Raw genomic sequence first — 27,879 nt, forward strand, 5'->3', positions numbered from 1 at the left:
AAATAAAAACTTTGAGGTTCGCCGATGACATCGTAATTCTGTCAGAGACAGCAAAGGACTTGGAAGAGCAGTTGAATGGAATGGAGTGTGTCTTGAAAGGGGATATAAGATGAACATCAACAAAAGCAAAACTAGGGTAATGGAATGTAGTCGAGTTGAGCCGGGTGATGTTGAGGGTATTAGATTAGGAAACGAGACACTTAAAGTAGTAAAGGAGTTTTGCTATTTGGGGAGCAAAGTAACTGATGATGGTCGAAGTAGAGAGGATATAAAATGTAGACTGGCAGTGGCAAGGAAAGTGTTTTTGAAGAAGAGAAATTTGTTAACATCGAGTATAGATTTAAGTGTCAGGAAGTCATTTCTGAAAGTATTTGTATGGAGTGTAGCCATGTATGGAAGTGAATCATGGACGATAAATAGTTTGGACAAGAAGAGAATAGAAGCTTTCGAAATGTGGTGCTACAGAAGAATGATGAAGATTAGACTGGTAGATCACATAACTAATGAGGAAGTACTGAATAGGATTGGGGAGAAGAGAAGTTTGTGGCACAACTTGACTAGAAGAAGGGATCGGTTGGTAGGACATGTTTTGAGGCATCAAGGGATCACAAATTTAGCATTGGAGGGCAGCGTGGACTGTAAAAATCATAGAGGGAGACCAAAGAGATGACTACAGTACGCAGATTCAGAAGGATGTGGGTTGCAGTGGGTTCTGGGAGATGAAGAGGCTTGCACAGGATAGAGTAGCATGGAGAGCTGCATCAAACCAGTCTCAGGACTGAAGACCACAACAACAACAACTTGTTGATTTTCCGCGGATACTAAAGTCAAGAAATGGAGAGAAATTTGCCTTTTGTACCGTGTGTGGGTGTGATATTAATATTGCACGTGATGGGAGAAACGATTTAAGTGTTAATGTGAAGTATGATAGACACATAAGTTATGGTAAATGAAAGGAAGATAACAAGAAAATAAACTCCTTTTTTGCCAAGTCTGGAAACGTTGACAGTGACGTAATTAGGGTCGAGAGTCCGTATACTTCCTTTTTGGTGGAAAGCAATGTGCCCTTAAGTGCAGTTGACCAAGCTGGTACTTTATTTAAAATTATGTTTTCCATGTCAGAAGTTGCGGAGAATTGTAGCTGTGGTCGCACAAAAACTGCATGCATTGTAAATAAAATGCGAAAAAATACTTCATCTGAAGTTGTTAACTGCCTTCAGAACGGACCATTTTCTTCGGCAACGGATGGAAGCAATGATACGAATGCCAAGTTGTATCCTGCTGTCGTTATATTTATGATATTTCGCGGGAAAAAGTATTGAGCACTGTGCTATCCATACCAGCGTTAGACGGGGACTCAACAGGGCGGAACATAAGTAACCTGATGTTATCACAGTTAAATTGTCGTAACATAATTGAAGACTGTGTGGCTTTCTGCTTCAGCAGTGCTCCTGTTATGATAGGACACAAAAATGGGGTTTCAGCAGTTCTGAAGGAAGTTCAACCAGGTATTGCCATCATAGGTTGTATTTGGCACCTGATCAATCAAGCGGCTGAAAAAGGTGCTGGAAGATTACCATTTGAAATGAATGAGATCCTAGTTGATGCATTTTATTTCTTAGAGAAGAGTGTCAAAAGAAAAGAACTACTTAAGAAATTTCAGAACTTTCACAATAAAGAGGCAAAGAAAATAACATAGCATGGATGTACTAGGTGGTCATCTTTAGGCAAATGTTTGGATAGACTACTGGACCGTTGGGATCCACTTCTTTCTTTCTTCCAAGGAGAAATAATATTATGTAGCCATAACATGTCCACGAGCTTGATATCTTTCATAATACCTAAAGTTGACCAAAGTGGATTCAAAGAGTATCAGAAGAATTGATTCTGCAACTACACGTGCCTCTAAAAGAATAGCATATTCTTTCAAATGTGACAAACCCAGCCTAAAAAGTATGACTTGTCAGAAAAGTTGTTTATGTTCATATCCTCAAACTAGATAAAGGCCTTTTGCACTTCCCTTTATGTGACTTTCATGTGTTTGAAACTTCTTCCCCACCAGTTCACTTTTTATTAGAACTTCTAATGGATTTGCTAAAGCAGTTGTTCACGAAGTTTGTTAAGCCCAAAATCGTCAAAAGCTCCTGAATGCTTGAAGTTGAGCACAAATTAATTCAAAATCTAAGAAATGATGTTGAGTTAGTTATTGCCATTCAGACTTAGAACATACAGATAAATCCTCTGTCTTTTCATCAGTCAGAAACTACTTTTGTGCTGCCTTTGACCACATCATAAACAAGCTTCGAGTCAAGGATGATGTGTTAAAGCATGCTGAACTTGAAAGTGAAGATGCATGGTTTTCTTCCATTGGTTTTTTCTTGGAAAAATTTCCTATCATGTTATGTCAGGAAGAGAATGAAACTATAGATGTGGTGGTGAATGAGCTTCAGAAACAATTCACAGGCCTTCGGGTGGATGACACTTTGGCTGCAAATCAAGAGTGTACACGTGATTCCAGTTGGCCACAAATATAAGAATTCGTGGAGCCTATGGACTTCTTAAGTATAACCGAATTTCTGTAGTAATGCTATCTATTCTCACCATACTCCATAGCAACGCGAATTGTGACAAGAGTTCAGATCATCCATATCGAATGAATCTCTGGGAGTCTATTTCTATTTTGAAGACCAGGAGTCCTGGTTCTTGTTATGACAAAACATTTTCTCAAGACATTTTTCGGGAAATTGAAGAGGCCACAACTACGAGGGGCATTTGAAAAGTCTGTGCAAAGTCCGAGAGGTGGAACCACCGGCGTGTGTCGAGGTCATGTTTAGGTAGTAGCATCTTTGGAAAGAACGCACACCAGGTTTCAGCCATATTGGTCTATTTCTTTGTATTTGGCATTCGTGTGAATCAAGGAAGTCGAGTGATTGTCAAAAAATGGACGAAAAAGAATTTCGTGTGGTGATTAAACTTTACTTTATGAAAGGCAAAACGCCTCAGGAGACTAAAGAGGAGCTTGATAAACATTACGGTGACCTTCGATTAGAACAGTTTATAAGTGGTTTCAAAATTTTTCGGAGTGGCCATATGGGCACAAATGATGCTGAACGTTCTGGACGCCCCGTGGAGGTTACGACTCCGTAAGTCATAGTTTAAGTCCATGATGTGGTGATGGATGACAGAAGAGTTAAGGTTCGCAAGATTGCTAGTGCTGTGGTCATCTCGAATGAACGGGTACATAATAGTTGCATAAACATTTGGACTTGAGAACACTATCCGCAAGATGGGTTCCGCGATTGCTCACGCTTGACCAAAAACGGATTCGTGTGAAGTGTTGCAAGAATGGTTTGCAGCTGTTCAGGAAGAATCCGCAGGACTTAAAGGGTCGTTTCATCACTGTGGATGAAACATGGATACATTGCTATACTCCTGAGACCAAACAACAATCTAAACAATGGGTTACCAAGGGAGATTCTGGACCAAAAAAAGAGGAAGACCTATCCTTCGGCCGGAAAGGTTATGGCGACTGTCTTTTGAGATTTGCAAGGGATAATCCTCTTTGACTAACTGAAAAATGGTGAAACTATTACAGATGCATATTATTCATCGTTATTGGGTGTCTGAAACCCAGCTGCAAGAAAAACGCCGGTGATTGGACTGCAAAAAAAGTCCTTTTCCATCACGACAATGCACCAGCACACACCTCAGCAGTTGTGGTCGCAAAATTAATGGAAATAGGATTCCAACTCGAGTGACATCCCCGACTTCGCTCCTTCGGACTACTATTTGTTCCCCAATTTGAAGAAATGGCTGGCGGGACATAGATTTTATTCAAACGAGGAGGTGATTGCAGCAACTAATAGCTATTTTGCAGACTTGGACAATTCCTGTTATTCGGAAGGGATCAACAAATTAGAACAGCCTTAGACGAAGGTTATGAGTCTAAAAGGAGACTGTCGAAAAATAAAAAAGGTTTACCCCAAACACGTAAGTAGTTTTTATTTTTGCACGGACTTTTCAAACGCCTCTCGTGTTGGGTAAAGCCTTTTTGAATTATTGCATGTCTGCTTAATTTAGCAAGGAAGTCCTGTTGTGTATTCTCCAAACCAATATTCTTTTGCTGTTGTTTAATGTGGATTTCTTCTTGATTGTTTATGTTCGTAAACAAATCTTTAGCCCATGGAGTAAGTAGATGTAATTTCATTGAAGTATCTTGTTTAAAGCACGATTATTGTTTTTTGTAGCCCAGCAGTATTATTTTCATCAAGCGGGGATATGTCAAAAATCGTAAGATTTTTGTCGCGCGTGACTTTTACTGATAGCCCTTTTCAAAAGTTGGCAGGTATGGACGTTGGACTAACTATGATGAAGAAAGCCCGAGGAGGTGGGAACCGTTTGCACTAAATACAGTATCTAATACTGCACTAAATACAGTATCTAATCTGCTCAGACTGAATGGTAGACAAAACGGCACTGTGGCCACTGTGTTGATGGTAAAGATCCGATGGCACAGTTTTACGAGTATTAGAATGCAATAAATATCCATGGCATAAATCCTCAGGTGGTGTAAAAATAAAACACGTAATGTAGTAAAACAAAATTTATAAGAACGAGGCACCACATCTCGTATCTACATTTAGAAGGACGATACCGCTTGTAGTAACCAAATAGTAACAGCTTGTTTGACGCTAAGGAACGAGTGTTGTGGATAAAACATCACCACGTCTCAAAATGACTTATTTTCGTTTGGAACCTTTCATGGCCTATAAAAGGTTATCACGGCGTGGTTCTTGGACACAGACGCACGAAATACGGCAACTGTCTCTGCACCCTGCTGGCAGTTACGTACGTGTATAGCCATCTTCACTTTATAGTACTTACTTCTTACATTTTCAGTGTAATAATACTCACTTGGGGTCCAGACCACGTTTCGTCCCGTGATTTGTTCTGACTCTTGGCGTTATTTCACATCCGTGTCGCGGACGGCACTTGGTTAGATGGCCACGTGTTTTCTTCTTGTTTGCGAGGAAGCTTTGCGCTGTCCTAACTGTGGCAACGATAAAACCATTCCACACACTCACGATAATTGTGTACTATTTACTCATTTGAATATCAACAAAATCCCTAATCACGATTGCCCTCACTGTTTCAACGTCAGAGTTTCACCCAATAATAGTTACTTCTTTACTTGTACTAATTCCGTTTCAGTTTTCAGTTATACTCTTCACTGACATAATTATGGTAATTTTCTCTATTGTTTCAGTTTCTTGTTTTTCACACAGTCAGGTACATCTGTCCACCTTGGCGGGCAACACTCTGCTTGACTTCTGACCGTAGCACATCAGTTACATGTTGCTGCATGATTCTGATTAAGCAAAGGAAGAAGTTACAAGCGGAACATTAACACGTCGCGAATGAAGTTACAGAATGGAGAAATGAATATCAATAACTAACTTTCCTAGTATTTCATAGTTTTTTAAAGTAATTAATGTAGTGAGACATCCAGAAGTTAGGCAATGAGATCCCGCACGCCAAAACTTTTGTCAGCTACCCGAAAGGAAGTTTTCTGATCTTTAAACTGAAAAAATGGAAAAAAACGCTTGTTAATACGAGTTATCTGGACAACCTTCGTTTTCTGTGAATAACGAGATTTTCCCTGCATACTGAATATTCGTCGATGTACGTCTACCGCGGCAATCGTGGTACATCATCGAGGAACTTTCACGTTACTAATAAATTTGTACTGGTTGTATTTAGTGGAGATAAACTCTATAGGAACAGAATACATTGCGAGAAAAAGTATGAAAGTTATCCTCAAACTCAGTTATAACAAGACTAGAATAATGTGTAATGAACACGTCGAATGAACGTGATATCTGAAAATATGAAATACTTCTTGTAACTACATGGGGAATGGCAATGTCGGTTTCCAAGTGCCAGATCTCACATCTGTCAGGATAATCAAAAAATTATATATCTTTTTGTACACAGCTTACCTGTATATAAAAAAAAAACTGAAAACGTATTCTAGTACTACCAAATTATGATGCCCTTCTCATCACTGCAAAAAATAATAGAGCAAATTAGAAAATAAATATTTTACTAAGAACTTTCTAGGTTCCATACCAGGGAAGTGACTTGGTCTAAGCGACAATAAGAAAGTTTTATTTAAATTGCCATTAATCCTGAGGTACTGCTTTGTATTTGAGACATTAGACAGCATTAATATTTTAACTTACAAAGCTGTAGTCGACGAAATTCAATTATCGTATCTTTAAAATTTCTAACAAAATTAAATTCAAGAAAGTCTCTCAGTACTGACTTCTGTTTACTTTTTACACAACGCCATTCTTGGAATCAGATGCTGAACCCCCTGTGCTGGTTCAAAAGGCTCTGAGCACTATGGGACTTAACGTCTGAGGTCAGCAGTGCTTTAGAACTTAGAACTACTTAAACCTAAGGACATCACACACATCCATACCCGAGTCAGGATGCGAACCTGCGACCGTAGCGGTCGCGCGGTTCCAGACTGACGCGTGTAGAACCAATCGGCCACAACGGCCTTCTCCCTGTGCTGTTTAGGAAGAAATAGTTTTCTGCAACTTTATGCAAATGCACGTTATTTCGTCTGTTAACGTCAACATTTTTTTACTGTTTATGAAACCCGAATCATCTTCTTTCATGACAAAGATGTTTTACTGATACAAACAAAAACTTACATGCGCTGTGTTTACCACACAGACTGTGTATCAACTAAATGGAAGGGACCTTGATGCCTGGTGCTTGGAACTGCAGACGAAAGCACTGCTTGGCACAGACCGTTCACATTCTAGTAATGAGCTTTTTAAACATATTATCCACGATTTGGCAGTTGGAGCAATTATAGGGACAGGCAACAGAGTAATGAGAACACAACAGCTCAGGAACCGTCTTTTGTAAAAATGGCGCTATGAACGACGCTGAAATCGTATTCAGGAAGATAACTGATGAAATCCCCGTCCTGTTATGAAGATTTAGGTTTTCCGTGATTTCCCTAAACTGCTTAAGGCAAATGACCGAATTCTTCATTTGAAAAGGATAACACCCATTTCCTCCACTATTCAACCTTGTGCTTCCTCCCTAATGATCTGGTCGTTGACGGGTCTTCAAACCATGATCTTCCTTTCTTTAATAAGAAGCGTATTCAAAACCTGGGTTTTATAGTGAGTAGCGCAATCTCTCTCTCTCTCTCTCTCTCTCTCTCTCTCTCTCTCTCTCTCTTTCTTTTTGTCTGCCTGCTGAATGGCTTGCTGCGGGCCACCGCGAATTCCTCACATGTGCCAGACTCTCTACCTCTGAGCAGCCCTTGCACCCAACGTGCTCTGATGTTTTTTGGCTCTACTCCAGTATTTGTCTCCCACTATAGTTATTACCCTGTAAGGTCCCTCAGATACCATGGAAGTTATTCCTTACTACCTTCATACACGTCCTATCATCCTGCTCCTCCAATTTGTTAATGTTTTACACATGTTCCTCTTCTCTGCGGTGAATTTCCAGATTTCTTATACTGTAAGTCCATCAGTCCACCTAATTTTCAACATCTTTCGACAGCACCACATCTCAAACACGTAAGGTTCTCTTCTTTTCTCGTTTCCCCACATTCTGTCATCCACTTCCATACTATGCTTTACTACAAATCTAGACATAAGTGGATCCAGGAACATAGACTAATCGTTGATAGATACTCTGAGGAAGATGTTATGTGGATTTCAAGAAATGGAGTACCGATACTACGACTGACTAGAAGGTAGATTGAGGGCATTAAAAAGACGGAGCCATACGGATGCGTGAAGTACAAGGCAGTAATATTCTACAGGCGGCGTTTGTACAGCAATAGTTAGATGGTGATAGTAAGATAATAATAACAGAACCATTATAACAGATAAAACAACACCACATAACAAACCTGACATCATACTCACCAATAAAAAGAAGAAATTAACACAACTAATCGAAATATCCATACCCAATACAACAAATATACAAAAGAAAACAGGAGAAAAAATTGAAAAATACATCCAGCTGGCTGAGGAAGTCAAGGATATGTGGCATCAGGATAAAGTTGACATTATACCAATTATACTATCAACTACAGGAGTCATACCACACAATATCCACCAGTACATCAATGCAATACAGCTACACCCAAACTTATATATACAACTACAGAAATCCGTAATTATTGATACATGTTCAATTACCCGAAAGTTCCTAAATGCAATATAACATATGCCGTACAGTTAAAAGGAAGTCACGCTTGATAAAGGTCCGCGTCACTTTCTACTTTAGACCAGACACAACGTCTGAGATAAGAAAGAAATAATAATAATCTTCTGTTATTATCTAGTTAAAATGACAGTTTCTGTTTTCGTGAAAGTCTTAATTTTTCAGAAACAACTTTCCAAGTTATCAGTAGGATACTGAGCCGGCCGCTGTGGGCGAGCTGTTCAAGGCGCTTCTGTCCGGAACCGCGCTCCTGCTGCGGTCGCAGGTTCGAATCCTGCCTCGGGCATGGATGTGTGTGATGTCCTTAGGTTAAGTTCGGTTTAAGTAGTTCTAAGTCTAGGGGACTGATGACCTCCGATATTAAGTCCCATAGTGCTTAGAGCCATTTAAACCATTTAGTAGGATACTGATAGCATTTCGACACATTTATGAAGTACTGCCAGATACAAGCGGACAAGTAAGGTATTTCCCCATCGTCAGGGATATTTACGCACATTGATTGCTTCGGGCAACTAAGCGGTATAGTATTGTTCCGGCTGTTTAGTTTGGATATGCGGTGGGAAAAAGACATACAATATGAGTTTGAGCTAATGCTCAACTGCGCCCCCAAATGTTAAGAACGTGGAAGTGCTCCAGCCATATTTTGGGTTAGCCGTTTTCCCTTTATGGGGACGGAGTTGTGGGTAGAAGATTCTCGGTGACAGGTTGACTCGTTGGTGACGGATGACACGGACACGTATCATCCTTTCACCACTGTAAGCGACACCAGCGTAAAATGCTGTACTTCTGTCTGCATCTAGGGGACATTTGGAAACGACGGAAGATTGGTGTTTACGTCCCGCCGATAACGATTTGTAAAGAATCGAAATCCCATGTTTAAAACGGCTTGAAACGTCTGATTGTTTTATATATGCATTAAATGTATTCGCAATTGTCAGTATGGGCAATCATCAGCTGTATAATGGATTGATGACAATGAAAATTTGTGCCGGACCGGTATTCGGAACTAGATTTCCCGCTTATCGCGAGCTGTTACCTTACCCGAGCATTACTCACGACCGGACCCAAACTTTCCATATGTCGTCAATCGTGTGTCTACAATCTGTATTCGTACATTCATGCGAAAGAACTTGCCCTCTTCTAAAAGCCGTGTACCGCAAGTCTCTAGAGGAACGGAAGGTTCCAAATGATTGGAAAAGAGCATAGGTAGTTCCAGTTTTCAAGAAGAGTCGTCTAGCAGATGCGCAAAACTATAGGCCTGTATCTCTGACATCCATCTGCTGCAGAATTTTAGAATATGTTTTTTGCTCGCGTATCATGTCATTTCTGGAAACCCAGAATCTACTCTGTAGGAATCAACATGGATTCCGTAAACAGCGATCGTGTGAGACCCAACTCGCTTTATTTGTTCATGAGACCCAGAAAATATTAGATACAGGCTCCCAGGTAGATGCTATTTTCCTTGACTTCCGGAAGGCGTTAGAGTTCCGCAGTGTCGCCTGATAAACAAAGTAAGAGCCTACGGAATATCAGACTGGCTGTGTGGCTGGATTGAAGAGTTTTTAGCAAACAGAACACATCATGTTGTTCTCGATGGAGAGGCGCCTACAGACGTCAAGGTAACCTCTGGTGTACCACAGAGGAGTGTTATGGGACCATAGCTTTTCACAATATATATATATAAATGACCTGGTAGATAGTGTCGGAAGTTCCATGCGGATGATGCTGTAGTATACAGAGAGGTTGCAGCATTAGAAAATTGCAGCGAAATGCAAGATGATGTGCAGCGGATAAGCACTTGGTGCAGGGAGAGGCAACTGACTCTTAACATAGACAAATGTAATGTAGTGCAAATACATAGAAAGAAGGATCCTTTATTGTATGTTTATATCATAGCGGAACAAACACTGGTAGCAGTTACTTCTGTAAAATATCTGGGAGTATGCGTACGGAACCATTTGAAGTGGAATGATCATATAAAATTAATTGTTGGTAAAGCGGGTGCCAGGTTGAGATTCATTGAGAGAGTCCTTAGAAAAGGTAGTCGATCAACAAAGGAGGTGGCTTACAAAACACTTGTTCGACTTATACTTGAGTATTGCTCATCAGTGTGGGATCCGTACCAGATCTGGTTGATGGAGGAGATAGCGAAGATCCAAAGAAGAGCGACGCGTTTCGTCACAGGTTATTTGGAAACCGAGATAGCGTTACGGAGATGTTTAGCAAACTCAAGTGGCAGAGAGCCACTCTGCATTGCGGTGTAGCTTGCGCGCCAGGGATCGAGAGGGTGCGTTTCTGGTTGAGGTATCGAATATATTGCTTCCTCCTACTTACACCTCCCGAGGAGATCACGAATGTAAAATTAGAGAGATTCGAGCGCGCACGGAGGCTTTCCGGCAGTCGTTCTTCCTGCGAACCATACGCGACTGGAACAGGAAAGGGAGGTAATGACAGTGGCACGTAAAGTGCCCTCCGCCACACACCGTTGGGTGGCGTACGGAGTATAATGTAGATATCCCACACCACATGTACACTGGTCAGACAGAACATTATGACCACCAACCTAGTAGCCGGTATGTCCGCTCGTGTCACGGAAAACAGCGGCCACGCCATGTGACATGGAAGCAGTGGGGACCTGGTAAGTCGCTGGAGGGGGCTAGCAACATCTGTACTCACAAGTCACCCAGTTCCCGTATTCCTCTGACGCCACATTCATTCGCATCCCAGATGAGTTCGATCGAGTTTAGATCTGGCGAGTTGGGGAGCCGGCACATCAATTGTAACTCACTACTGTGTTCCTTACACCATCATTCTCCTGTCCTTTTGACATTGCGCTTTACCTTGTTGAAAAATTCCACTACCGTCAGAAAACATGATCGTCATGAAGGTGCGTGCGTGGTCGGCAACCACTGTACGATACTCCTTGGTCGTCGTGGTGCCTTCCACTACCTCCACTGGGCCCATGGATCCCAACTGAATGTTCCCCAGACCATAATGGAGCCGTCGCAGGCTTGTTCACGTGTCAAGGAGCGCTCGGTGCACTGTGTGTTCACACACACCTGTACTCTGCCTGGTATTAATGTCTGATATTACTTCTTCATTTATACTCCGCAAGCCACCCAACGGTGTGTGGCGGAGGTCACATTACGTGCCACTGTCATTACCTCTCTTTCCTGTTCTAGTCGCGTAAGGTTCGCAGGAAGAAAGACTGCTCGAATCTCTCTAATTTTACATTCGTGATCTGTATAAGTAAGGAAGCAATATATTAGATACCTCATATAGAAACGCACCTCTCGAAACCTGGACAGCAAGCTACACCGCTATGCAGAGCGCCTCTCTTGCACAATCTGCCACTTGAGTTTGCCAAACATCTCCGTGACACTATCACGCTTACTAAATAACCCTGTGACGAAACGCGCCGCTCTTTTTTTTTTTTTATATATTCTCTATCTTCTGCGTCAACCCGACCTGGTACGGATCCCACACTGACGAGCAATACTCAAGTATAGGTCGAACGAGTGTTTTGTAAGCCACCTCCTTTGTTGATGGACTATATTTTCTAAGGACTCTCCCAATGAATCTCAATCTTGCATCCGCCTTACCAACAATTAATTTTATATGATAATTCTACTTCAAATCGTTCCGTACGCATACTGCAAGATATTTTACAGAAGTAACTGTACCAGTGTTGGTTCCGCTATCATATAATCATAGAATGAAGGGTCGTTCTTTCTATGTATTTGCAATACATTACATTTGTCTATGTTAAGGGTCAGTTGCCACTCCCTGCACCAAGGGCCTATCCGCCACAGATCTTCCTGCATTTCGCTGCAGTTTCCTAATGCTGCAACTTCTCTGTATACTACAGCAGTCTGCCACAGTTCGCCTACTGTCCTGTTTTACCAGCCTACAACATCAGGCATCTGTAATAAGCGGCGGCCGCCCAACCCCACGAAGTCTGGACGTGGTTTCGCCACACTCACCACAGCACTCCTCGAACAACCGACAAGTCGCGCAGTTTCTGAAATGCTCGTGCCGAGCCTCCGGGCCATCACAATCTGCCGTCGATCAAATTCAGATATATCGCGCGCCTTCCCCATTCGACACACGGACAGCACGCCCACTGATGCTACATGCGCCAGGAAGACGCTGTTATGCCTGGACGGATTTATATCGCTAGTAGGTCGGTGGTCATTATGTTCTGGTTGATCAGAGTATATCCTCGTTGCCGTACAAGGGAGACCTTTTTTGTTTTTTAAATTGAAAGTCGACGAATAAATACGATATTGCAGTTCCCTATGGTATTCAGAAATACAATGCAATGCATGTCCGAAGGAAAATTGCATCATATTTTTGAATAACACAGGCATTGCAATATCGTACTTCACAGAAGAGTTACCGAATTTCATATATTCACGTTAAGGATGTTAGCTAGAAACAACTGAGAAAAGGTTTGAAATAATGTAAATATTTAGGAGAAAGCAATTAAGTGATCTCATTATCAAATACTGGAAGAACCAAGCCCCTGTATTTGCGTGGCGTCAGTTACACTTCCTCAAGACAAACTGAAAGTTCTTACAGTAATACTTGTCTTACTGTGCTTAACATGAGATGATGATATCCCATACTCCGATAAGCGTAGGGTACGATGCGGGAGACCCGCACCGCCATACTAGGCAAGGTCCAGGGCCCTGGCGGAGGTGGTTTGCCATTGCCTTCCATAGGGATGAATGATGATGAACACGGCACAACGCCCAGTCATCTGGAGGCAGGGAAAAATCCCTGGCCCCGTCGGGAATCGAACTCGGGACCCCGTGCGCGGGAAGTGAGAACGCTACCGCAAGACCACGAGCTGCGGACTTCACGTAACAGGGACATGAATAGATAACGACAGCGTTTTAAATTCAGGCAATAACTACGCGAAATATTGAAAATAAAATTTACCTCGACCCTGGAAGCCGTTAAACAGGCAACCTGCAATTGGAGCGAGTCACGGGGTAGTCGGTTAGTAATATCGATAATGACTAATGACAGTAGTTCGAGAAGTTCATTTCTTGATTAAAGCAGATCCCCTAATTGAATATACAGTGCGGTGTTAATCTTTCATGTAGTATTTCAGCTTACCCAAATTAATATCGAATGTAGAAAAAGAATAACACATTACAGCACGGCTCTTCTTTGATAATTCATTTGGCTTCAGGAGTTACGAAATGCTGGACGGTACACGGTGGTATCTTTAAGGAGGAAACGAGAGATGTTTGTTGTATATTTCGATATCCTGTGAACGGAGAACTACAAAGGATAAGAATAGATTTCATAATTGTATGCGTGTTGAATACTTTTGATTAGAAAAATGACACGATAGTGAGCTTGAAAGTGGAGGAGAGAGGAGGTATGTGAAAAATAGAACATTTGCGGAACACGCGCATACATGGAGAAAAAACTCACCAGAAATAGGCGTGGAACCACTACAACAACAAAAAGTAGTATAGCGCAGTGCAGAATTTCGACGTTAGAAGGCAGATATATATCGGAAGCGTTATGCGCATTAGTGACAGTAGCTGTTTAATGTCACAAGAAGTGGAGACGAAGATTGGAAATTTTTCGTGAAAATATATGGCCCCACAGAGTAAAATGAAATATGATTAAAGAAAACATTATAGTTATCCCAATACTCAGTTTATCTGAGACTGTGTACGAGAATTACTTAAAATCTCGGAGGAAATATGTTTAGAATGGACAACAGTGCCCACAAAATGCTGCTCAACAATGTTATTTCATAGTTGACTCAGCTGCTTAGACGATTAAGGGAGATACAAGGCATGGAAGTCACAGAAGAAATAGCTTAGCCTATGGAACACTGGTGGCGAAGTACATGTTCACGAAGAAGCATAGAACGGTAACTGACAGGGAATGGCAAGGAAAACGGAAAGAAAAACTCTGTGTTCATTAAGAGATTTTGCTACGGCGAGAGGCAAGAACTGTCTACGTTTAAACATGCTTTTCAAGTATTAAAACAAAAAAGAACTATTTTACAGGGAAGCATTGCCCCATATACATAAGTACATTGAGACGTGCATTGCAACAGTATAATTAAGAAGCATTTCCAGCTTGAAAACTAGTCGAACCGCCGTTCGAGCGCCGGTGTTCAAATTCATTCTCTCCGCTATCGGTGCTGCCGTCGGCGGCTGTTGGGCGAACTAAGCTGTGTGCCGGAGAGGCGGTAGCAGCTCATACCGTGCGGAGCGAAGGCCGTTGTCGGACGTGTTTGCGCCCGCGTTCTTTCTTCACGCTGGTTGACATGTTCGGAGGGGGCAGTGGCGACGACCGGTCTAAAGGTGAGCACCAGTCTTGCACCTGCATATATTGTGTTCTGCAGCGGGGCACCACAGGCGAGACATGGTAGATTTTGTCGGTGTTGTGGGAAGGCTTTGTCCACGCAGCGATCGCTGAAGCACCCTTACGCCGTGCGGTGGGGCCCAGGCGGCTTCCTAAATTGGCCGCCTAATGACTGTGTCATCCGCTAATTAACTCTTCGCACACAATGACGGGAAATTGTTTTTTGAGCAGAGTGGGGGAGTCCCCCTTCACAGGATGAAGAGATTAAATTTAAATTCGTTCTAAAGTTTCGCGATCTCTGTGCATCATCGCAAGACAGGAAGCTGTTGTGACGCAGGATGGTGTGTTTGCGTGCAGTAAGGCAGATGTGGTACCGTGGTTTCTGGCTACAATCTTTTTGTTTGGTTTGAGTAAGTGTTTACAGAAATGAGGTGGCCTTAATCAGAATAATATATCTATTCTGAAGTGTCCGTGTGCAAATAAAGAAACTGTGGCTTAGTTATATGAATTCTCAATGAAATATTCATCCGTGAAGGACAATAGAAAGATAAAATATAAGATAAAAAACAGGAAGTTCTTAGAAAAAATAACTGCTACTAATAAGATAAGACGCATTGGGAAACCTTTACGTGAAGCAAAAACGCAAATGGTCACTGAAACAGTTTGACGTTATTGTCTTTATTGAAGCAATGTATATTCATAATTCTTGTGTATTCCTATACGACTGCATTATTGTATCGCAGCACAGTGTCGATTTTTTCTTACGTTTACTATATATCCGGCGTTAACATCGTTGTACCGAGTGATTTCATAAACACTGTTCCTTCCGTTGCTTTGTTCAGCTCTGACATCCTCCGTCGTAAACTGATTGGATACAGAATGTTTGTAACAGTGTAAACCTTGTCATTATCGACGGAATTTCTCAGCGTGCTGTGACTAGGCCATTTGGCGCGTAAGACAATTTAAGTATTAACCGACCATTCAATCATCACTTACGTGGATGGTGCTTTTAGTCAAAGTTAATACGTTATGTCTTCAGGTAAGTTTCTAATCTAACATTTTCTTTCGGTAAGAGTTAATTAGTGCCTCCTCCAGAATTTTTTATGTTGGTTGCAAGATATGTTTATAATAATATACAACAAAACAGTCTTCGGAGAGCTGCCTATTATTTGATACAGCTTTACTGATCTTCCGTTGCAGTTTGATATTATAACGAAAAGTATGGAACGAAAGCAGACATAGACTACTACAGAGATCAGTCTGTTATCAAAATCTTTCCGATACACTTTTGTTACTTACTCCAACTCTTACGCAAATTGTTACGCTCCAACCTAACTCAAATATAGGGATATACTACAGATCAATTTTTGTAACGACAGCACAGATTTCGTGGGCGAATATAACCCTGTTTTTCAGCACTAATATTTTTCTTTTTCATAGGCCGTTGTTTTTTTAGCTAGTGAATGGAGTTGATGGAACATCGTCTGACTACCTCTTCCAGTGAACTGAGGTTCTGACAATTGTCCCACGGCTATTAAACCGCGTGCGATACACATCCGCTGTATTTGAATTGTGGGCGTACATAGGTAAACTCCAGATCGAGAGTCGCACAACGCTGCGCCAAATAGCCACTGAGCGGAACAGCACGCCGTCAAGCCTGGTATCGTTCTGCACGGAAGTGGAGAGAGACCGCTGACGGGTGATAAGCCTTAAGATGTCCCCATAACGTGCAACCTTATTTTGTAAAGTTTGCGGGAAGGGAAGCATCTATAGGCCAAAGAACAGCGCGTTACTTTCATTCTACATCCCCTGTTTTTAACAGAACGTTAGCTCAGTTTAAGGCTGAAGCTATTGGATTATTGTTGCATCAGAGAGAATTTTGGGAACATAAATGAAACTCAGGAATGAGAAATAAAAGCTTGAAACTCAGGAATGAGAAATAAAAGCTTTGAGGTTTGCCGTTGACATTGTCGTTCTATGAGGCGACAAAGGATTTGAAAGAGCTGCTGAACATTGTGGGTTGTGGCTTGAAAAGACGCTACAAGATGAACAACAACACTGAAACAATGCTAATGGAATGCCAGAATTAAGTCAAGAGATGAGGGATTAGAAAATGAGATAGTGAAAGTATTAGAGGAGCTTTACTATTTGCGCAACAAAAGTAAGTGATGCCGAAAGTAGAGAATATAAAATACAGAATTGCAATTGCAGGAAACTCATTCATGAAGGGAAAATTGTTAGCATCAATTTTAAGTGTCAAGAGGTCTTTTGTGAAAGGAATTGAAGTGTAGCCTTACACTAAAGTGAAAAGTGAACTATACGCAGTTCGACCAATAGAATAGAAGCTTTTGAAATGTGGTGCTGCAGGAGAATGTCCAAAGTTGGGTAGACAGACCACTAACTGACGAGATACAACTAGACTAAAAGAAGGGATCAGTGGAGGAAATACATTTTGAGGCACCAAGAAATAGTTTGTTAATTAAGGGATGCGTGGGGTTAAAGATTTTAGAGGGAGACAGTGAGTAGTTTGGAATGAGTGTAGTTTGGAAGATACAAGTAGACATAAAGAGGCTTGCACAGGACTGAGTAGAGTGGATCATCAAACCGCTCTTCGGACTGCAACAATAATAGCAATAGTTCTTCGTAGAAAAGTTTGCCTGTGAATGAAGTGCACATTACGAAATTACGGATATTTCACATATATGTTCAGTTTTGGAGGAATTTTATGTAAATGCAGTCAACATTAAACTAACGGGATAGAATTCGAAATCACTATCAGGGTTAACGGTACACATAGGTGTGTGGGTGTGGGTGGGTGTGTGTGTGTGTGTGTGTGTGTGTGTGTGTGTGTTTGTGTGTGTGTGTGTGTGAAAAAATGTTCCCGTGCTCTTCTCCGTATTAGCCTGATGCTTTTATTATTGTTGATTTCGTGACTGGCGTATCTGAATGTGCTCTCTGACTGATTATCTTTCTCAGAGATAACATTGTCAGCTTCGCACGGAGATATTTTGTAAACTCAAAGCAGCAGATATTTCGCAGTAGTTTTTCTTTTTAAAAGACGGTTCCCTAACAACAGCTTCACATTCAAAGATTATGAAAAGTGTTTAAAGTTGCGAAGAAAATCGATTGAGGTATCTTATTTACCGAAACTGTTTACTATGAAACAAGATTGCAGTCCTGTGATACAACATACATGCCACTAAATCTATTTCCTGAAGAAATAGAGCGTTCCTTTGCTTCGGCGTTGGTTTCATTTCTTAGATCACAAGATGACCTTTTTTCCTGGACCAGATTTCAGACTTAAAATGAAGCTCTTGCCGGTTGTTTTTAAAATGAAGCTCTTGTCAGTTGTTTGCTGATCCCATTAACGACGAGCATTCGTTGGTGAATGCAAAACTCTGTATCCATACGGTGAAATGGATGTGGCCTTGGGAACCTACCGCATTTCAGTTAGACCGCTCACAAAATATTGAAATACCCATTTACGATTATACTGTAACTGTCTTTTCTATATCCAGACCACCAGGCAAGATGCCCCTTCCAAGACAAAAAGTGTGCGTTTGTTAAGGCAATTAGTAGAAAATCAGCAAAAATGTTATTAGCTGCAAGTTCGAGTGGCAGACAAGTATGCACTGTCTTCAAACGTTCTTTCGACATTGTGCATAAACTATTGACCATAGTGCTTTCCTCTTCATTTGACACAGTACTCATAACAATGGTTCTGTTTTCTGTATGGTAAGGGAAGAACTATAGCGATAATTGGCCGTAGAAGTAAATCCAACAATTATGCATAACTTTCTTTCTTCAGTTGAAGTTTTATCACTGACCATTTCGCAACTTATTTAAGACTACGAATGTTTCTGTATAGAATTTTCATAACTGCAATAATTTCGGTATTTAACAATAAACTTGGTGCAACACTTTTTGAGAAAATTGCTTTGATTAAAAATACTTGATACTAAAGAATCCAGGAATGTTGGTGACAATGTGTTTGACTTTGATTACCACGCTGAACTCCCATTCGGGAGGATGGCGGTTCAAACCCATTTCGGGCGTTCTGATTTAGGTTTCCCGTGATTTCCCTAAATCGCTTCAGGCAATTGCCGGAATGGTTCAGCTGAAAGGGCATGGCCGATTTCCTTCCCTAATCCAAACTTGTGCTCCGTCTCTAATGAGCTTGTTGCCGAAGGGATGTTAAACACTAATCTCCTTCTTGACAATGGTGGCAGCTCTTTTAAAACTGATTATTCCTATTTTTTTAATTGTAACTACTGTTCAGTTTGTTTGCTTCAGTATATTAGTTGAAAATACTCATTGCTTTTGATTATATGATTTTTACTGTTTTCATGCTATATAGTAAATTGAAATTTCAAAATTGTAAACATTGTTGGCATTGCACGCATGGTCGCGAAATTTGCTCATAGCTGCGTTAAAACAAAGTAATATTGTGTTCAGTGCCCCTTCAGCTAGATTGAGCAAGGATTTTGACAGCCGAATGAGTACTTTATCGAACTCTGCACACGAAAATCCAAGGATGTGCTTCATGTGGAACCTTCTTGTTATTCTGTCTTTCAAGGTGGACCTAACGACTTGTTCTGGCCTCAATTCCTACTCTTAAGTGCCCATCCTACGTCCCTCTTTCCTTTGGCTTTGTATTGTAAGTCCATCTTCAGAATCCTTGTTTGTTTCATTCGTTACAGACTGAACCTTCGTTTTGTTTTTGTTCTTCAATTTTGCGATTTACTGCAAAACTATTCAGTTCTAGTTCAGTGGTTTCATTAGGAATACTTCCCAAATTAGTGCAACCGACAACACGTAAAAATTTCATTTCAGCCTCCTCAACATGGTTAGAACATTTCGTCTTCATAAAACAGGATTCCGTGACTTAGAGAACAGGGACAACCATCACCATATAGAATTTCATTTATTCTCTCTCCATATTTTTTAATATCCTACTTACACTATGAATTTAAAAATCAACATCTTTTCAACGTCGTTAAAGGTAATATATAGCTCCGTATGTAATTGAAGTGATGAACTTGTTACAAAATTTAATCTTAAAATTTTGTTTCGTGCTCGGTACTTTCTATGGGCTGCCATTGTCTTGGTTTTATTTACTGCTGTCAAAATTATAATACTTTCCAATTAAGTTAAAAAGATTTATTTTTGGAGTTTGTTTTACATTAACTGTGTCATCGACATACGATAGTATGTTAATATATCCTTATTTATGTGTGTCCTTTCTGGCGATTTCATCCCATTTTAGGGTGGCATCTGTTACTTCATACAATTGGGATACAAAGTATAATACCCTATATGCAGACTCTGGCTGCAGTTTGATTTGGGTATCTACGTTTTGCCATAATTTTCCACAGTCTCACTCTGACCAGTGCTTTTTCAAAATCAGTGAAAGCCAGGGTGACTGGTAAATTACATTAGATTCTGAATATGCCAATACGTTTCCTGGTGGGTGAGAACGGCAGCCAGTAGTGGTCAAACAGATGAACATCAGTGAAGCGCCATAGGAAAAACATCGGCTGGCGTAAATCCAGCGCTTCAAATTGCCTTTGGCGGACTGATTTTACAGCAGTCATCGATATTAGGTGCCCACTGCTTATTTATCCTTGTTACTTAAAGTCGTTTTCAGCAATGTGGCGTCATTTTTATAGATACTAACAAATTCCGAACTTATGTCCATACTAATCGAAATTTGCAACTCTGCTTTTAGTGAATCTACAGAGAAATGTTTGCATCTATTTGTCCATTTGATGGTTATTCAAGAAAAAAAACCTATTCCACATAGGCGTTTGAGAGCGTTATGCTCAAAGCGCGAGATACAATACCAATTAATATATTTAGCTTATGATGTTTTGCTGTTTTAAATGTGTATACCCGTTTTTTATCTACAATTTGATTTTGATCGATGTGAGTCACTTTTTTCTTTAAAACACTGTAGTCTTCAATTAGTTCATCGGTTGAAATCCTTCGTCTGAACAGAAGCATGATTACAAAGTTCTGTAAGCGTCAACTCACCAGTGAATGACAATGGTTCCAGTTTTTTTATGGATTTGATACATTAAAATCAAAGTGGCTTAGGAGTTACGCAAATGCATTTAGTTAAAATAATTTAAAATCTAAAACAGCTGCTTCATAAGCTTTCTCATCGGCGTGGTTTTGTGCAATATGTAAATGCGACACAAAAAAATTTTTCTTCAATACTTGTTTGCAGACCTGCAACATTTTCTAAAATTCTATATAACTGAGTCGAAGCGGTTGTCGTGCCCTGCAACGCCAAGGTAACTTGTCCAAAAATTGGCAAAAAAATGTAAGTATAAAGGCGTCTTATTAAACATATGCGATTCCACGTCGCATTCATCGTCTTTTGCAATGGATAAAAATGTCTTAATGACTTTGGGACATTTATTACCAACCTATATGAAATAGGAAATTATTACTGAGTAAACTTTCAAAATCCGTTATATAGCTGTACCTAAATAAAGCTGCCTTGTAATCAAATGTTTATTTAGCTCCGCTCATCCCAATTGCGCAAAGGTTACAAACTCCTTCAAATGGTCCCTGAAGGCGAAAAATGAGAAATTGCTAAATTTGGCAAACCACAGATTACACATTCAGTTCCAACCTTTCATAGCGTGTTTGTACGTATTATTCAAAATATGAGCCAGGCATCCAGCTTTAAATATATTTGGATTTTTATCCTTCAGTAGGGTAAACGCAAATCTATTTTTTCAAAAATTAGCATTCGTATTATCTGCACTGAATGTAGAGACCATGCGATTTGCAAATCAACCTTTGGAAGCGTGACTACAATAGCATCGCTCATAGCATCAGCCGTTTCGAGTGGACACTAAAAAATATCCAATAATTTTGACATCCGTCTTCATGGGAAAAATATTGAATACAAATGGGATACATTTTTCTGTTTCCTTTATGAGATGTATCTGTTGTGATAGTGAAGTAAATTTAAGGATTCCTTCACGAGCACAAAATTTAAGAGCTGTCACTGCAGTTTCTTCAGCTTTGAGGCCAAATACGTCATTGACTATACTTTCAGACGGTTTCTGCCACAGGAATTGTTTCCAAGAACCGAATCTGGTAATATATGAAGAAGCAATTTCATAGCACAGACCGTGGATGGGTATGAAATATTATGTTTAAGACAATGACATGTTTCCTTTAGTTAATTTCTGCTGAATTACATTTTGGAAAAAGAAGTTATTAAGTTCGATGTGCTTCTCGAAAGCTGTTTCTATTTACGTTCATTTCCGTATGTTTAACGTCGCTCGATCTGCCGTATGGTATGGAAAAATCCTTATCGCAAATTTTGTATCGTGCGTAAATAATTGAACTGCTTTTGGCTACCCATGAATTAGAGTATACTGAGATATTTTCGCAATTTCTCCACCCTGGTTATCATAATTACTGTCGCTTTCAGGATCACTCATTGTGGCAAATCGTTTTCTGAAAAGAGAGAGAAACATCAAACTAAGCGATGCAATCATGGTGTCATCCAGTCACCCATAAAATAAATATTACAAAATTAAATAAATATGCATATAATATTTATAAGGAAATTGTGGCATCCAAATCCCTAAAACCGGAATTAATCGAAATGAATAAAACGAAGCTAAATCAGTTAACTCATCCATTCCTAGTGTCGCGGTTCGGTGAGAAAGGTTTGCTATTTTACTAACTACGTGTAAATGCAAATTACGTACATTTTTAATGCAAAGAGCGCAACATAAGAAGGAACTGAGAAGTTTAACCCTTCGCACTCAGTAAAGCAGACACGGGGCGGCAGAATAAAAATTTTTCAAGGTGTTACATTTTTACAGTAGGAACTTCACTATCGCAAAATTGACGGCGTCTCAGAAAAACTACAGATTTTAAGGATACTACTCAGTATAAAAAAATTGAAACATAGTACCTTCATAATGAACGGACGATCTTTTCGTAATTATTATTGTTCAGCTTTGAAATAAATTAAGCCATTGCATGGAATTTCTGGTGTTGCTGCTAGTTTAATTTTGGTTTACTTTAGGAAACTATATATATTCTAGTTACGTTGCCCTCCACCTCCCTTGTGGCTTTCTTAGTTGAACCATGATATCGCAAATAAAATAATCAGCAGATTTATCTAAGCGCAGTAATGCCGTGTTGTCGAATCTACTCTGTGGTTTGTTTGTATTTATAAAGAAAAGTGCGTTAAGTATTGACGTCGGCTGGTACTACAGACCATTGTGTACTGCTTTATTTCTTATTGATATTCCTTCGTTTCGCCAACTCTCTTCCAAATATCACATTTCAACCTAACGTATAAATGGAGTTCGCTCCAGATCCGTCTGTAGTCAAAATAGAATTTTCGGGCCGGGCGGAGGAATTGTTCGAAGAAATTACAGGTCCCGTTGTTTTATATTTGTAAAGTCATTACTAAACGTCCTCAGCAGTAGGAAGACACTATAGTGCACATGGCGCATTGAACGCCACTGGATGGACGGCCGTTGGACAGCCGCGTGAAGGTCGCGTAGCGTAGCGGCGTGGAAATGAGTGATTGTGCCGAGAAGGAGCCAGAGTGGGAGAGACTGGGATTCCGTTGGACGGCCGAATGTGAGAGAACATTTCTGAAGCTCTGCTGCGAGCCGTTTAATTAAGAGCGTAGCGCCCGCCGCAGCCGTTAGCGCTGGGGCTGACTCATCCGGCAACAATAGCCCCGGAGCCTGTCACTGCACGGTCTCCAGGCAAAACGTCATAGCGGACAAGCTTGGCGATTCCTGTGGAAATATTGAGCCTAGCTATACCACTCATTCTTTGTGATCCATGACGCCATCGGAAATGCGGGCCGAAACGACTCGTCGAAACCAAAATTAACCTAAAGTACGAGCCATAATAAGAATAATTCTTATAACATCACATCACATTCGTTGACTTCGCGAAGTCATAACCAATATTTCATTTTCCAGTCTAAGCCAGATCCCAGGATTCGCTACAGAACAGTGTCTGCAGAACTAAGATGTCGTAAGACGTTATATTCACATTCGTTGTCTTCACAGACACTCTACTAAACAAACTTTCCAACCAAGCAGATATCGTGCTAAGTTATAGATCAGTCTCATAGCAACCTTCACTCTAAAAATTTATATAGAAGCAAAATAAGTACACTCCCTCCTTTTCTCCTTCTCTCGACTGAGGAAGGTGGCGCAATGGTTAGCCCACTGGTCTTGCGTTCGCATTCGTAAGGGAATGGAATGGAGTGGGGGGGGGGGGGGGGCGACGGTTCAAACCCGCGTCCTGGCAACCTGATTTAGGTTTTCCGTGATTTCCCTAAATCGTTTATGCCAAGGTGGTTCCTTTCAAAGGGTACGGCCGATTTCCTCCCCCTAATCCGAGCTTGTGCTCAGTCTCTAATGATATCGTTGTCGTCGGGACTTTAATCTCCTCCTCCTGTGTGTGTGTGTGTGTGTGTGTGTGTGTGTGTGTGTGTGTGTGTGTGTGTGAGTGAATAACTCGAATGTGTTAGCTATTAATACCAAACCTTGCCTATGTATGGTGATATTCCAGTCGGCTTGTTACTGCTCAAAATGCTGTGCAGTAGTTGCCACCTTCCCTGAATGCAAAGAGTACGACCGGCTTCAGCCGGCCTGTGTGACCGAGCGATTCTAGGCGCTTCAGCCTGGAGCCGAGCGAACGCTACTATTGCAGGTTCGAATCCTGCCTCGGACATGGATGTATGTGACGTCATTAGGTTAGTTAGGTTTAAGTAGTTCTAAGTTATAGGTGACTGATGACCTCAGAAGTTAAGTCCCATAGTGCTTAGAGCCATTTGAACGACCGACTTCAAATCCGTGTGATGCTATCGTAATTCAGATTTTCAATACTTCCATTAGGACCATATGAACTTTCAAGCAAGAACAAAAAAATGAATACGTAAAATCACCAATCCGGTGTCAGAGCATCGATGAACAGCCAAAATATAATAAACGGTCAAAAAACAGGTTTATACACAGCAGTCTTAAAGATTATAACATCGCAATAACGCAGTTTCATGCCGTGAATCAAACCGAAATGGAAGCTTACAAAATCCATATTAATGCTTAATTCAGTTGGCTAGTTTCTGTAACATACACTATGAGGTGAGGTCCCAGGGACTCATACGTTTAAATCAAGGTTTAAGGTTCGAATCATTTGAAACGTTTAAGTTATATAAAATATATTTTTACAGTTTGTGTTTAAATAGTTCTTGTTGATTTTATTGCTCTAAATGAACCCTGAAGTATTTTACTTCTTATGTCATAATTTCGTGCGATTCTTTAAATAGTATCTCAGTAACTAGTAAATTCTTCCCGCGAACCATACGCGATTGGAACGGGAAAGGGAGGTAATGACAGGGGCACGTGAAGTGCCCTCCGCCACACACCTTTGGGTGGCTTGTGGAGTGTAAATGTAGATGTAACGTGAATATAGGACAGAGTTCTATTTAAATAGTATTATAAAAGAACTAACGTACGTTATCTTAATAAAGTTTATGCTGTTATTCACAAGACAACGTCACGGAATATAATATTTGAGTACATGTTTTGTTTGTTTGTTGCGAATATAAAGCTATGATGCTACAATGTTAACATATCATGGTGGCCGAATATTAAAGTGATTCGCTGCATACGTGCCGTCCGTGTGTCTGACGATACTCCGTGCATCAAGAATAAACCTGATGTAAACATTACGCCATGCATTCTACCACGGTTGCTTGAATCTCACTGGATTTCGTTTCACGTGGAGCGGAAGCCAAGATGTGACCAGTACATTCAGGTATTAACATAAGGATACGTCTTATGTTGTGTTATACGCACATAGACTGAGCGATAATGCGAGACAAGTTTTACAGGCGCATTAAACGACAGCACTGGCGAGCCTGCTGTCCAACTAATGATGTGAGCAGTTGTAGTTTAGACGTAAAGAGACGAGCAGAGAAACAATATAGCTTCGAATGTCATTTAAGTTTAGTAGACGATGAAATAATATTTGGCAAAACTCTGCTCGCTTCGTAGATGACCAGACGGAAAGCATAAAGCACTCTCCGTTCTCACTTGACAGTGTTCTAATTACATACAGGTGTGATGAAAATTCCTAACATAAACACAGGGTAATTTAAGGTAGCTATGGGTGATGCAAAAGTATACTGCAGGGATTTGACCGTACTGTTGAATACTGAAGCCACTGAAGGCACTAACTGCAGGCAGTCGTCTGGTAATTTCCCAGCTCCTTATACGAACACGAGAAATACATTTCAGTTATGGAAGTCATCTGCTATGTTGATAATGAATTGATCAATAATAGAATTCATGAAACCTATTTCCTCTTTTATGTCGTGTCGTTTATATCCCGCCAGCGTTCGTCAGTGACATGTGAAAAAGTTGCTTGCATTACTTTCCAGTATGTCTTACAGCTTAACAGTATTGTTAGATCTCGGGCCAAACCCTTTAACGTGGCTGTAGATCAGTTCTGTTGGGTTCATATTGTAATTTTATAGTGGGAAGTGTAAAAATGTAGCTTTTTATGGTGTGTTCGATGCTGTGAAAATGATTGCTTTTCATGTTTCTACGACACTTACCTACATCTGTGGTATAAAACAACGGATATAGTCGAAATAAAGAGTATTTGGTTTCTCGTATTTGCCTTAAAAATTAAATTTTTATATTTGCTTAATTTAAGTAACTTCTCTCATAAAGTATCGATAATTAAGAATCTATATTTGAAATGAAAACAGTAATTTTGCATGCGATATGTAATTAGAAACAGAAGACGTTCATTAGTGTAGGAAAGTGATGACGAATTTCACAATTACGAGATGAAGGCATTTCAGATTGAACGAAATAAAAAGGGAAGACTTGAACTAGCGAAACATGATCTTGCAGTAAGTTATCAGTTTCCTACGATTCTGATTCCACTACAGATACAATGTGCATTTGTGTGTCGGTGCATGTGTCTCAACTGTATCTAATACAGTCCCTCGGAAAACTTCAAAGCCGATTACATCTGTAAATTATGAAAAACATGAATAACAATGTACTGGGTAATCAAAAAGTCAGTATAAATTTGAAAACTGAATAAATCACGGAATAATGTAGATATCGAGGTACAAATTGACACACATGCTTGGAATGACATGGGGTATTATTAGAACAAAAAAATACAAAGTTCAAAAAATTTTCGACAGATGGCGCTTCATCTGATCACAATAGCAATAATTAGCATAAAAAAGTAAGACAAAGCAAAGATGATATACTTCACAGGAAATGCTCAATATGTCCATCATTTCTCAATAATAGCTGTAGTCGAGGAATAATGTTGTGAACAGCACTGAAAAGCATGTCCGGAGTTATGGCGAGGCGTTGGCGTCGGATGTTGTCTTTCAGCATCCCTAAAGATGTCGGTCGATCACGATACACTTGCGACTTCAGGTAACCCCAAAGCCAATAATCGCACGGACTGAGGTCTGGGGACCGGGGAGGCCAAGCATGACGAAACTGGCGGCACACGATCATCACCAAACGACGCGCGCAAGAGATCTTAGCAATATGGGGTGGAGCTCCATCGTGCATAAACAGGTGCTTATCAGCCAGGCTGGGGATAATGCGATTCTGTAACATATCGGCGTACCTCTCACCCGTCACGGTAGCAGTTACAAAACGTTTTGCTGTCTAGCGCCATCTGTCGAACGTTTTGTGAACTTTTTTCCAAATAAAACCTCATGTAATTCCAAGCATAGCACACTGGACTCGCATTCGGGAGGACGACAGTTCAATCCCGTCTCCGGCCATCCTGATTTAGGTTTTCCGTGATTTCCCTAAATCGAGTCAGGCAAATGCCGGGATGGTTCCTTTGAAAGGGCACGGTCGATTTCCTTCCCCATCCTTCCCTCACCGGAGCTTGCGCTCCGTCTCTAATTACCTCGTTGTCGACGGGACGTTAAACACTAATCTCCTCCTCCATTCCAAGCATGTGTGTCAATTTTTATCTATCTACATTATTCCGTGGTTTATCAAGTTTTCAAATTTATACTGACTCATGGATCACTCTGTATTTCTCGGCACTTTTTTAACCGTGTTTCACACGCGTGCTTCACTACCCAACAGGAAGCAGCCTCAGCCATTTTCATACTGCGTATTAACAGCGCAACAATCGGAGCACAACAGTGCAGAGACTGTGACGGCACTACCAGTGTACGTGTGCTACGGCTTCTCACTAATCACTGCA

The 27,879-nt window shown here is 40.6% G+C and overlaps 1 protein-coding gene across 3 annotated transcripts in view; it reads left to right on the forward strand.

Annotated features, from left to right (window-relative positions):
* Positions 1–27,879, forward strand: part of LOC126271944 (SLIT-ROBO Rho GTPase-activating protein 1-like) — a 632,413-nt gene that overhangs the window by 420,313 nt on the left and 184,221 nt on the right. Inside the window, exon 1 of one of the 3 annotated variants that reach the window (XM_049974373.1) lies at positions 14,430–14,606. The exons of the other annotated variants lie outside the window; for them this stretch is intronic. Coding sequence (XP_049830330.1) covers positions 14,570–14,606 — 37 coding nt within the window. The 5' untranslated portion in view covers positions 14,430–14,569. Of the gene's footprint in view, positions 1–14,429; positions 14,607–27,879 lie in introns of those variants that run through there. 3 annotated transcript variants of the gene reach the window in all.

Source organism: Schistocerca gregaria, chromosome 5, assembly GCF_023897955.1.
Source record: "Schistocerca gregaria isolate iqSchGreg1 chromosome 5, iqSchGreg1.2, whole genome shotgun sequence".
Taxonomy (NCBI): Eukaryota; Metazoa; Arthropoda; class Insecta; order Orthoptera; family Acrididae; genus Schistocerca; species Schistocerca gregaria.